Source organism: Podarcis gaigeae (genome assembly GCF_964106915.1).
Source record: "Podarcis gaigeae genome assembly, chromosome: 10".
In the NCBI taxonomy this organism is placed as follows: Eukaryota; Metazoa; Chordata; class Lepidosauria; order Squamata; family Lacertidae; genus Podarcis; species Podarcis gaigeae.
Genome location: NC_139686.1, coordinates 73,784,329 through 73,798,165, shown reverse-complemented (window position 1 = coordinate 73,798,165; position 13,837 = coordinate 73,784,329). Strand labels below are relative to the sequence as shown.

General features: G+C 43.3%; 1 protein-coding gene across 4 annotated transcripts in view; it reads right to left on the bottom strand.

Annotated features, from left to right (window-relative positions):
• Positions 1–13,837, bottom strand: part of FRMD4A (FERM domain containing 4A) — a 418,655-nt gene that overhangs the window by 287,418 nt on the left and 117,400 nt on the right. Inside the window, exon 1 of one of the 4 annotated variants that reach the window (XM_083701336.1) lies at positions 6,513–6,908. The exons of the other annotated variants lie outside the window; for them this stretch is intronic. Coding sequence (XP_083557462.1) covers positions 6,513–6,581 — 69 coding nt within the window. The 5' untranslated portion in view covers positions 6,582–6,908. Of the gene's footprint in view, positions 1–6,512; positions 6,909–13,837 lie in introns of those variants that run through there. 4 annotated transcript variants of the gene reach the window in all.

The window sequence follows — 13,837 nt, the reverse complement described above, 5'->3', positions numbered from 1 at the left end:
TCTGAGGCTGTTGGATGGATGGCGGCTAACAGATTGAGGTTGAATCCTGACAAGACAGAAGTACTGTTTTTGGGGGACAGGGGGCGGGTGGGTGTGGGGGACTCCCTGGTCCTGAATGGGGTAACTGTGCCCCTGAAGGACCAGGTGCGCAGCCTGGGAGTCATTTTGGAGCAGGTCAATTCTGTGTCCAGGGCAGCTGTCTGCCAGCTCCATCTAGTACGCAGGATGAGACCCTCCCTGCCCGCGGAATGTCTTGCCAGAGTGGTCCATGCTCTAGTTATCTCCAGCTTGGACTACCCTAATGCACTCTACGTGGGGCTACCTTTGAAGGTGACTCGGAAACTGCAATTAATCCAGAATGCGGCAGCTAGACTGGTGACTGGGAGTGGTGGCCAAGACCATATAATACCGGTCCTGAGAGACTGACATTGGTTCCCAGCACATTTCTGAGCACAATTCAAAGTGTTGGTGCTGAGCTTTAAAGCTCTAAATAGCCTCAGCCCAGTATACCTGAAGGAGTGTCTCCACCCCCATTGCTCGGCCCGGACACTGAGGTCCAGTGCTGAGGGCCTTCTGGCGGTTCCCTCACTGTGAGAAGTGAGGTTACAGGGAACCAGGCAGAGGGCCTGTGGAACGCCCTCCCACCAGGTGTCAAGGAAATAAACAACTATCTTACTTTTAGAAGACATCTGAAGGCAGCCCTGTTTAGGGAAGTTTTTAATGTTTAATGCTGTATTGTGTTTTTAATATTCGGTTGGGAGCTGCCCAGAGTGGGCAGGGTGTAAATATTATATTATATTATTATATTATATTATATTATATTATATTATATTATATTATATTATATTATATTATATTATATTATATTATTATAATATTATATAATTTATATCAACTTATGATTATGCATTATGATTATTTGCTGCAGGTAACTGTGAGATAAATAAACTACTGTTATATATTAAAGGCCGGATCCAAATTAACTAAAGACATGGGGGCGGAGGCGGGAATAAGAACACAAAAGAATATGTTGCACCAGCAAGCTAATACCATAAAGCTTCATGCCAGCCAGATATTCCTGTTGACCTCAGACGTTAAGTTGCTTCCATTATTACCATTGGCATACTGTATAAAATCCCACCACACGGCACAAAAATCCAAAGGCTGTGCCTTGCCCCGAATGCAAAGCTTTGTAGAAGCAATAATCACCTAACATACAGGAACACTAAACCCAGGATTTCTCTCTCACACAGTTGCAAAACCAGACCAAGGATCCCTCCTTCTGCTTCCTGGGGAAAGGGGAAGGAGGATCGCTCACCCAGGAGCAGGAAGGCTGGGTGTGCAAGCCAACGCCTGAAGCCCAGACAAGGTGGGAGCCTCAAGGGCACCCCTTGGAGGCTTCACCCAGGGCAAAAACCCTGGCTGGTCCTCTGCTAGCTATGGAAATAATTAATGCTGAAAATTAATGCTGAAGGCCTTGCATGTCCTTGACTGAGAGTTTCACTCCCCACTCTTGATATTTAAGGCCTGTAGGATTATTAATTTTTGCTCAAATATTCTTTATTTATATCACAATCTTCACCTTATACCAAATACCAGTTGTCTTCCGTCTTTATAAACCTAGGCTCCCCTGCTGCCACATTGGACTAAATATATCCACATTTCTTAGTTCTCTTCTCACTCCTTTATCTCCTTTTGCCCCTCTCACTCTTGCTCTCTTTCTCAACTTAAAGTTTCAAAACAGAAAATGGTAGCAACCTTCTTTTGCTGAGGGTGCAACCTCACAGGGATTAATGGAGACTGAACAAAGACTAGTCCCTCGTACCTGAACTAAGCCAAACCATTGGCCCACCCAGGCCAATCCCGAAACTCTTAGAGGCAGTATTTCTCAAGGAAAGAGCTCTTCCAGCTTTACAATATATTATTCTTTAACTAGAAACAAATGGAATAAAGTTTGAGGTGTCATTTCCACTCACCATATATGATCAGCCATTGGGGATAGTGCCTATAACTTGTTGGCTCTCTTATGTTGTGCCAGAGTTTTATCAAGTATGTGATCAATCAGGCTTCTGGAGCTTTCCGGATTCTGCAGCTGAATCTTATTTACATTTATGCAATCTCATTATCATTGTTGCTCAGTGTAAATCCATCCATATGATTTACGTTCTTGTAAAGAGAACAAAACAAAAATGTCAAGTGTGCAGCCCCCTCTAGGACTGCTGGGATATTAAGGCCCCAGAATTCTATTTTACAATGATTTGCAAGCATATGCCCCAGACCTGGAACAAAGGAGGACACAAGAGCATTGAATATGACAATGCATCATCTCACTTTTAAAGCAATAACACTGACACACATCAAGATGAATGGGAAGGAAGGTTCTGGGGGACAATTCCCAGGTGAGTCCTGTTACCCGAAACAATATTCACCAGCAGTTCATTTCAGTTGAATGGCCAGATGCTAATCTGAATATTAGTTTTCATGCTGATGGCAAAATACTTAGTAATCTACAGTACTAATGACCATAAATGAAAATACACTTTGCATTCCCCTGTTGCTTCATACTGAATTTAGTGTTAGCTGCTGCTTAAAAATAAAAAATAAAAATGTATGTTTGCATACACAAAGGGATGAAGCAATATGGGCCCCTATTGTGTGTCCTTTGCAAAAGAACGCACAGAGACATCACAAGCAGGGACTGACAACAAAATATACTCAAGATGATACAATGCAGGCAGAATGTGTTTTAAAGGATCATATTGGCAAAATGAGAATGGAGACTGGGAGAGAGAGAAAGGGGTTGTGGCTGAAAAAGCCCTAGGGGCCAGTGGCATCAGGTGACTGGTGGGCTGCAGACCTGTTAAAAGACCTGGTAATTGGGAGCCAGACCAGGAGATGTTCTGTTAATCCTTGTTCTTCCACAGCAGGGGGCCCAGCTAAACTGAGAGCAGCTTCGCAGAGCTGGCTGACTTGCCTGCCATGCAATAACTGGTGATGGTCCTTTGGTCTCTTGGGTCCAATTTAGAAGCATAGAGTTGGAAGGGATCCCCAAGGGTCATCTAGTCTGACACCCTGCAAGGCAGGAATCTCAGCAAAAGCATCCCTGGCAGATGGTCATCCAACCTCTGCTTAAAAACCTCCAAGGACTGAGGGAGACCGTTCCAACTGAAGCGCAGGCAAAGCATGGCTAGGTCAGGCGCAGCACACCACATCACTGGCCATGGGCTCCATGATTATTAAGAAGAGACCCTTATAAGGATACAGATCTCTCCAGAGTATTAACTCTAAAAGGTTGGCAGAAGCTGGGACAGAGCAATGGGAGCTCACTCCGTGGCGCGGATTCGAACCACTGACCTTCCAATCAGCAGGCCCAAGAGGCTCAGTGGTTTAGACCACAGCAGCACCCATGTCCCAATGCTTTGGCTGAAAGATCCTTGGGATGCAGTTGCTTTTCTTGAGGACCTGGTGCTGAATTAGCCTCCCTTATCCTCTGCTTGCACGTAAGTAAAATAAATATCACAATATAACAAACATCTCCAGAGCACTCCTACAGAGGAAACTAAATCATGCAGTACTTACTCTCCCTTAAACATCTTACCACTTAGGAAAGCAGGAAATGCTTACCAAATATTTACTAAGTTCCTATTAGGTATATATAATTCTATATACACATTAATTGCAACATAACACATCACATATGGCTCTCAGAGCAGAATAAATACTCATTGCTTAGACAGGCACAGGGCAGATGGGAACTAGAAAACAGCAAACTCAATGGATATGCAATCCCATTTTAGAGATGTTTTAGGAGTATGGGAACTTCAAAGGGTAGGTGGAGCTCTCCTATTCCAAAAGGTCCATTAATATCAGTGGAAGAAGCAGAACTCTGTGTGTACATTTCATTCATTGCACAGTTTTGGTCCCCCCCCCCCCATTGAAATTAATATTTGAGCATCTGCATATGTGCCTCAAAGCACAAGCAGGGCACCTGTTGCTGTGCTCATGGAGTCTTCTCTTCCGGCTGCCCAAAGTTGCCATTACAGCATGTGTGCTCCAATATGAACCTCCTTGTATGCTTATTTCATGGACTGGGGCCTTCCTCTGAAGGCTCAGAAGTCAGTTACAAGGAGCAGCATACTTTTCCTGCAGTTATTCCTTTGAGCACCTGCGGTCTCTGCCTAAGGAGACGGCTTCTCTCCTGGCATACGGGGGCAGAGAAAGCATTTCTATTCCGCAAAGTCTTCCAGAGAAGGTAGGATAGCTGCTGTTTCTGCCACAGGACATATGTGTGTGCTTGCTTTAACTGGTTTTGTGGTTGAACAGTGAGTCTGAGTATTTGTTTTAATAGGGATGTCTCAACAGATTGCACACTTTCATGACATTTTATTGTTTGATTGACTGAATGGTGGAGAACAAAGAATGATTCGACAAACCTGAGAGCTCCTTGGAAGGGGTGGAAGAGAGGTTAGCCATTGCCAGTCATTGTGCATGTGGTGCAACAACCCTTAGACTAGGCATTTTGCCTGTGTGTGCTTATTTATACATACCATTTGCTGATTACAATTGCACAAGAAAATATGAACTCACTGTAACATCAGTAAAAGTAATAATAAATACATTTGGCATCAGTGATCACATGGAGCTGGTGTGCACCAACTCCCTACCCAATTGGGCATATCATCTATGCAACATGAACAAGTTAAGCATCAGATCATCAACTTCCCTCAAATTGTTTGCCTTTCTACAAAGTCTTCAGCTTAACACCTTAATTCTCATCCCCAAATGAAGCAAAGCCTCAGGACAGGTAAGTGCTTTGGTCCATTTGTTAACTCGCTCCTCTCCCCACTGCTTAGTGCTCTTGCCCCTGCCTCTTGCCCCCTTGTCACCCCCCCCATGGCAAAACTTAGACTGCAAGCTCGTTTGGCAGACGCTTTTCATTTTCATTTTCAAAATTCTGTAGGGCACAGTGCACACAAACAACAGTAAATGTGCAAATAAAGAAATAAAGAAAGAAATCGCGTTGCCTGCAAGCCCTGTCTCAAGTGGTCAGTCTCACAGATTTCAAAAGAGGTAACAGAACTGACTCTGTATTTCCCTGCTGCTTCCTTGAAAGTTACAGGGCAAGCTTAGCAAGCAACAGGCTCCATGTGGACGCTGGACCACACACTGTTTTCTGGATAATAGCAAAGAGGGTGAAGCAGAAAAAGTGACAGAGTACAAAACTCTGGAAAGCCACTTGGAGGATGTGTGGAAGAAGTTGGGCTTGAAGAGGGATTTGCAGATGGCCAAAGATCAAAATAGAGCAAGTGAAGCTGTTGCACAAAGGGGTGGCATCGGAAACTGGAAGAAGGGTATTATTTGATAGACAGGAGGAAAGGCCTGTGAAGGGAGGTGAGTTATGATATAGGGTTTGACACAAGAATGAGCAGAGCCTTGTAGGTAAGGAACAGAAGCCACTGTAGAAGATAGCAGGGAAAAGACTGCAACTGAAACATGAGAGGTGATAAAATCACTTGTAATACAAGCAAGTTATCGTTTTTTTAACGTTTAAAAATATATACTTGAAGGAGTCTAGACTAGTTTCTGATCCCAAACACCTAGGAATAAATCTAGATTACCTCTTTTGATTGTCAGACATAGTGATCTCAGATAAAGTCTGGTTTAAACAAAAATGAGAAAGCCATGTATAGAAAGAGAGGGGGAGATAGTAGATAAAATTTATATCCCCCCCCCTTCCTCCCAAAGGAGCCCAGGGCAGCAAACAACAAGAGATAAAACAATTAAAACATCTTTAAAACATCTTAAAACAAATTCTAATACAGATGCAGACTGGGAAAGAGCTAAACTTAAAAGGCTTCTTGAAATATACATCTCAACATATCCAGGGCATTTTCCCTCTCTTTCTTTTAAGATCCAACAAGCCACAACATATTTCTCAATGCTAGAGGCAAGGATGAAGCAAGTTTACTAGATGTCTCAAGCACCCCCCTCTCAATCAAATCAAACACATTTTACATCAAAGGACACCTCTTTTAAGTCTCTTAAATAACCCTAAGCTTGAGAAAATCACAGTTCACAGAAGTGAAAGAACGTAATAATAATTCTATACTAACAGAGGAAAGCCACCACAATGCTATTTATCTTGCAAAGCCGGCTGGATCTCAAATGGTTGTAACACTATCAGTGTAGCTTTCAATAAGGTTTGCTACTACAGTATATTAGAGTAATTTTTCCCAGTTGTGTATGCTTCACTGAAATTAAACAATTGTACTCTGCAAAATTAATGCAAAGCATATCTTGCCTCCCCTTCACGCTCTGCTAGTTCACATATTTCTGCTGAAAGCACAACAACAACAACAACAACAACAACAACAACACTATTTCTTCATAGACATGTTGCTGGACACGCAGCTTGTCAAGGACTTTAAAAGGGTTCCTACTACATGCCAAATTCTCCTGCTTTTAAAATGATCAGCATATTACTTTGGAACTGAAAACCAGGCTTTACTTACAAACACATCCATTAGCAGATGCTCCAACGTGGCTTCAATGTCTTCTAGCTTGGCAGCTAAAGTCATCATGAAGGCAACTGCTAGCTCAGATCCAGCAACCTGAAGAATCCCACCAATTCGCACTTGGTCCAGTGGACCAGCTCCCTGAACTGTACACAGCTTGTCCGTTTACACAACAAGACTTTCCCTGTTCATCACCTAAACCTCGCAGTGTTGACTGGAGGATGACGATTACTCCATCTAGAAGGGAAGGCACAAACTGGAGGCAAAGACTACTGCCTTTCTCCTCAAATAACTGCACAGTCTGAGGAATTGCCTGGCATTTGGGAAACCACAACAGAGGGAGCTTTCGTGAGAGAAATCCTCATGCACACAGGGGCATTGGAGAGAAGAAGTACAATAAAGTGCCTTTAACTGTGACTGATATTTATAGGAGGACAAGATTTTTTTTTTACACCATTCCATTTCTCTGTTCATTTCTGACCTTTCAACAAATGGCTCAACACACTGGAGTCTATTGAAATATAGGGGCAGCCGGTCTCTCAGAGGCTGACTGTGACCAATGCCAGGCCAGTTCACACAGCCACCCCCATCAATAGCTCTTTGTCAAAGGCCTATCAGACTCTGCACTGTCTGCTGTGGACAGAAGAGAGCACAGACATGAAAGAAACAGGGAACCAAAGTTGCGCTGGGACATTAATTTTTTCCTAGAAATATTTTTAGCTCCTGTTGCTGCTTGAGAAAAAATAATGTAAAGGACAAAGTTAAAGGGGAGAAGGGGTGGGGTGGGGTGGGGAAGTTGCCTCTTCCCCTTCTGCAACATCTAGTTCATATCCCAAATGTAATTTGAGTGTGCGCTTCTCCACGCTCAGTACCAAAAATGTGGAGCAGGGAGCAAGGAAAGGCACAATATAATGATGATGTGATGTTCTGATGTACTGAGATGCTCTGGATCATCAACATGGTCATCAACATGTCGAAGGGTCATCAACATGGGGCTACTACTGTATTTGCAGGAGACCTGATGAGTTTGGTAGAGGGAAGCATAACTTCAGGAACTCAAGGTGGCATGAGAAGCCTGGGGCCAATAACCACATTCAAATTCATGTTATTCTCACCAGCTATCTATGATTACTTGCTCAAGGTGCAGCCCAAACCATTGTGTGTGTGTGTCTGCCTTGAGATTTTCTGTGGAAAAAATACAGGCAGGATATAGATATAATAAATAATAAATGCTTAAGATATATATAAAAAATGGCAAGTGTGTTATTTCAGCCCGTATGTCAAATACAAAAGGTATAAAGGTAAAGGTAAAGGTACCCCTGCCCGTACGGGCCAGTCTTGACAGACTCTGGGGTTGTGCGCCCATCTCACTCAAGAGGCCAGGGGCCAGCGCTGTCCGGAGACACTTCCGGGTCACGTGGCCAGCGTGACAAAGCTGCATCTGGCGAGCCAGAGCCGCACACGGAAACGCCATTTACCTTCCCGCTGGTAAGCGGTCCCTATTTATCTACTTGCACCCGGAGGTGCTTTCGAACTGCTAGGTTGGCAGGCGCTGGGACCGAGCAGCGGGAGCGCACCCCGCCGCAGGGATTCGAACCGCCGACCTTTCGATCGGCAAGTCCTAGGCGCTGAGGCTTTAACCCACAGCGCCACCTGCGTCCCAACAAAAGGTATACTTGACATGTAATTCTTTTGCTCTGCAAGTCCCAAAGTACTTCACAACTTAAAGACAATTATTCTGTGCCCTGTCTGACGTCCACGAAAATCAATTTGAGCTTTTCCACTTATATCAGTGGGGGATTCACACTGTATTGCATCTGGAGGAAAAATAATGTGGGAAAATTTCTGGACTTGTTCCAACAGCCTGCACAGCACCAGGCTAGGAAGGAAAAAACAGGAAAGGAACTCCTTATCCTCTGATACCCAGTTCATCACTTTTACCTGCCGAATGGTGCTGACTCCCAGATTTTATGTTTTTGCAGAATCTTGGGGTTGGGGTATAGATCAGTGGTGGGGTGCATGCTTTGTATGCATAAATGTCCAATGTTAATCCCAAGCATCTCCAGGTAAAATGACCTCAGGTAGATTATCAGGGGAAAGTCTCCAGCCATGGTGGGCGATGCCCGTTAGGTCAAAAGCAGAGAGACCAACAGTAGGTGGAGTCAGAGTCAATGACAGGCAGAGCCAACTAATTCTAGGATTATCCCCAGCCTCTTTCCTCCTGAGTTCTACAAAGGACAACACCGAGACTTACAACCTTGGACTGGCTGTAAGAAAGAAGACATGCAGGTGGGGGCTGAGAGAGGAAAGACTGAGGTTGGTGGGTCAGTGACCCATCTGCCTCAATGGATCAGCCTCCACTGGCTTCTACCCAAGCAAGGCACTACCAATCTGAGTAGACAAAACTGGGTGAAATCAACCAGGGATCTTGGGGACAATCCATAGTTCAGTGATAGAGTGGATGCTTTCCCTCAGTGTAAGAAGCAAAGTTACAGGGATCCAGGCAGAGGGCCTTCTCGGTAGTGGCACCCGCCCTGTGGAACGCACTCCCACCAGATGTCAAGGAAATAAACTACTACCTGACTATTAGAAAACATCTGAAGGCAGCCCTGTTTAGGGAAGTTTTTAATTTGATGTTTTATTGTGTGTTTAATATTCTGTTGGAAGCCGCCCAGAGTGGCGGGGGAGGCCCAGCCATTTCAACAGATCTAACCAACTCTATTTATTTGGCTTAAGAAGAACAACAATAAGGAAGCAACACAAACCAATGAATTGGAACAGAGGTTGGACAAACAAATGCTCTGGGTGATTATAAAGACAGGTAATCCTTGCAGTAGAGAGAGCTCAGTGGGATGTGAGGCTGTAAATTCTGTCTACGTGTTCTTGATTGCAGTTGATATTGCCTTTTCAACCATCCACCACAGTTGGCGGTCAGGGAGCGTTGGGTGACTTTTACTAGACAACAGTATGACAGTCCATTTAGAGCATGCAGTGATGGATTGCTTCAACAGTAATGAAGGGAGAACAAGACATTTCTCTGACAGACACGCTCATGGATAGTTCCTCATGTAAGGCGATAGATTAGCTTCTCCACAAAAAACCTTTTAGCACAGCAACAAGCTTGAAGATTCACAGCCTATTCAGCCTTGAATGTGGAAGCAGGAATATCGCCACTAGGGTGACCATTTAATTTCAAAAATTCTGATGCTCTAGAAGGGCCCAGCAGCAGAGTAAAAACTTGTTAGGAGCCTAGCAGGGCAGAAATTTATGAGTGGTGGGCGGAGCCTGGCAGTGGTTGCCAGCTACTGGCAGAATCAGAAAGAATTTGAAATTAACCAGCTTCTCAGACATCAGAACTGGATATCTGATAAAGCACTGATTTGTTGTTACCCCTAATATGTATGGCACTTTACAAAAAATTGGTGAGTTTTTGATTGAAGTAGTATCAGCCCCAGCAATGGTGATGAGCAGATGAAAGTCTGCTTGCCATGACATCTACCAGTAAACAAATGGGAGCATGGGGAAAAGCTTTGTCTTAGGGTCAAACTAGACAAGATGCTGTGAGTTCCATGATAGGGTCTTCCACAGGTTTTTGTTTGTTTTTAAAAGCAACCAGGGAGGATAACGAGGCATCGGTAGAGGGATTGACTCTTTCTCTTACACCAAAGAGAGTGAAACCTGTGGTCCTCCAGTTTATATTGGACCCCCAACTCCCATAATCCTTGGTCACTGGCCTTAGACAATTCCCCCAACTTTAACAAACCCTCCAAAACTCCTATTTGTCCCAGAGTCTAATTTGGCCTTCAATTTAGTCATTAGTCATAAGCCCAAATTTTTTTTACTCTACATTCCCACCACGTGATAGAAAGTGCCTTCCTTCTCTTTACATTTTCAACAATTATTTAATCCTATTCTATACATTTTTGCCATTTTTGCCCATGTAATATACCATCTATACAACATTTTCATGTAATTCTCTTTCAACAATATGCAATCCATGAATTTCAAATTCACTTTCCACAGTTTCCCCCAATCTTCAAATTGTATATTATGCCCCAAATCTTGTGCCCATTTGATCATTACTGATTTGACTTCTTCATCTTTGGTTTCCCATTCTAATAATATATTATAAAGGTAAAGGGTAAAGGGACCACTGACCATTAGGTCCAGTCACAGACTCTGGGCTCATCTCGCATTACTGGCCAAGGGAGCTGGCGTACAGTTTCCAGGTCATGTGGTCAGCATGACTAAGCCGCTTCTGGCGAATCAGAGCAGCACACGGAAATGCCGTTTACCTTCCTGCTGGAGCGGTACCTATTTATCTACTTGCACTTTGACGTGCTTTTGAACTGCTAGGTTGGCGGGAGCTGGGACCGAGCAATGGGAGCTCACCCCGTCATGTGGATTCGAACCGCTGATCTTCTGATCGGCAGGCCCTAGACTCTGTGGTTTAACCCACAGCACCACCCGCATCCTGACAAATAATATATTATACGCTTCCTTTAATAATTTAGCATTATCCTCTAAAATTTCCTTTTGGAATTTGGAGATTGTGTAGCTAAATCCTTTCTTATTATCTTCCTGATGCAGCCAACTCTGAACATGTTCCTTTAAAAGAGATATCTTCTAAGCAAACATACCCAACCCTGCATATGCCAAAAGGAGACCACACACTAAAAGCATTGGACAGGATACCTAGAATAGGTTTGCCTGAACGAACAGTGATAACAGTTAATGGCTAGTAGCTATCACTCAGTGGGCACCCATTGAGTGGAGGCTCGTAGAAACAAATTGAATATATTTAGCAAGGAAAAATAGCTTTTGTTTTATTTGCCCTGGGCATGAAAGAAACCGGGGGGGGGGGGGGGTTTGCTGGCAGTATTGGTTGGGGTTTTTACTTATTTACTTATAAAAAAATAGACTGCACTTTCATAAGAATAAAGCAAAGAGGTACACAGCACACAACATTGCAATGGAATAATAAGAACACAAAAAAGAGCAAAATGTTACTTGCTCCTTCATACCCAGCTTGTATATTTATATTACTTTAATTACTGTAATCCTTTAATGTGTGTTTTGTGATATATGTACTTCTATTGATTATTTTGTAAACCTCCCTCAAATCTCAATGGATGATGTGTGGTTTAAAAATGCAGTCAGCAGCAGCAGCAGCAGCAGCAGCAGCAGCAGCAGCAGCAGCAAAATGCTCTTACAAAAGCACCTTGAGATGGAAACTGGCACTCCAAAGAGACGTCCCCAGAACTTTCCTTCACTCGGAGATACACAGAGCAAAAGACAAGGTTTTCACTCATGAATGGTTCGCATACATTTCATTTCTAACTGCCTGTGCATATACATTATTTAGCACAAGAGAGCTAGATATAGGATCAAAGTTGCTTTTGTTATGCATGTGAAATACTGTCTGGAATAAGTCATATATTTGCTCACCTGCAGATGGATTTTACTGTGGCTAGAGAGACAAAAATGAGACATTTCATTGCAATAATAAATTTTATAACGCATACAAGCGCTTCCTTGTAATATTTAATGCACAATGGAGAGTTGATAAATACGTTACAGCCCTGTCTCCATAGGACCGTTGATAGATGGCCCGGTATTTGATTCAGGGAGGCACTGAGAGATTCTCGGTCTCTTTAACCCTATTGTAATTCCACTGGCCAACCCATGTCATCTCAGGACTTTAGACTGACGATTTGATTTGACAGAATTGGTCAAACAGACAGGCTCTCTTTCCCTCCTTCTATTCAAATGGAATGAATTTCAAGATTTCAGCAACCAACGAACAGTGAAAACTGTGTCGTGAGCAGAGAGGAAAGGAAAGCCTCAACCCAACATATAATGAGCTCATTCATTTGGTGTGCCCCCCCCCCTGAGCCACCTGCCATGTTGGTCTGCTCCACTGGTCAAGGAGCCTCAAGAAGTGTCTGTTTGCAAACGCTTCGAAGAGGTCAGATGCACGTATTCTGTGTCCCCAATTATAACATTACAAAAAACTGAGAGGAATGGGAGCTCATTAAAGCTTTTCATTGAACTCCATGGAAACATTCACCATATGGAGGTTGTGACAGGCTTCAGTACAGGAGGGGAATATTTGCCACACACAAAAAAAGCAATGGCTGCTTCTCATCACTTTTCAGAGTCCAACATTAAGTAGGCCGTGAGCTGATCATTGAGAGGTGATCCAAAGCTTGGACCATCTGTTGCTGGGGTGCACTGACTGCAGATGTGGGTTCAAATCTTCAGACTCCCATCTACATAAGACACTCCTTGCTCACCCAAAAAGGGTGTCAGGGGATGTCTTACAAATAAAAAGTACAGCCAAATCAAAAGATACACCACAAGGGGGGCTTCTGTTTTAGCTCCAAGGAATATTTTGCTGTTTTGCCATCCACTGTGACATACTTAAAAACTAGCTCCAAAAATTTCTGAGCCTATGGTGTTAGAGAAGAAGAAGAACAACAACTGGAATAGCAGTATATATCTCCAACAGAAAGTTAGTGTGAACTGGTGGACAGAGCAGCTGTGATCATCATGAGGCCTGGCTACTAATTTGAAGAACATACTGTTTGAGTCACAGTATTTCCCCCCTTGCATTCATGAGGCCTGGGTATGGAGAAATTCACTGGTGTGAACTGGTCACATGTCCACAGTGCAAACCACACTGCAAAAATAAGAATGTTTTTATCATTCTCCAATAATTAACCCTACACCATTTCTGTTCTGACACAGAAGCAAGACCATCATGAATGTGGGGAGAGAGACTATTCTGGCATGTTCATGTAGTCAAGTCCTTTGGGCTTTTATGACTGAATTGAGCATTGTGGGAATAAAAAAGGAAGCAATAAGCTTGAAGGTTGACTTGACAGCCAGTACTTTGCATTTAATCAGGGATCATTGACTCTGGTCAAACTCAATAAGCAGTTTCTGTCAATATTCAACTTCATCCCAGAAACAAGACTATCTACTAAAGCCCTGTTTACATAACACATCTTTGATCTCTGGGGCTGGTGTTGCCATAGAATCCAATTGTGGCTGTCACCATCAAGTAGGCATTCACAAATAAAAGCCTTCCTGAAAGAACCACGTGTCATACTCTTCTTCACGTTTATGACTTATTGTCTCCGGCCTGATTCAAATACTGCAAAAGTACTGCAGAACTTGTCACTGATCTTCACTCTATTCCATTTTATTCTTTGAGTGACCTATTGTGAATCAGCAGGAGGAGACTTTACATCTCAATATGCTGACAATGTTTACTTGAAAGATCACAACTCATGACATCTCTCAGATGTTCAAGAGAA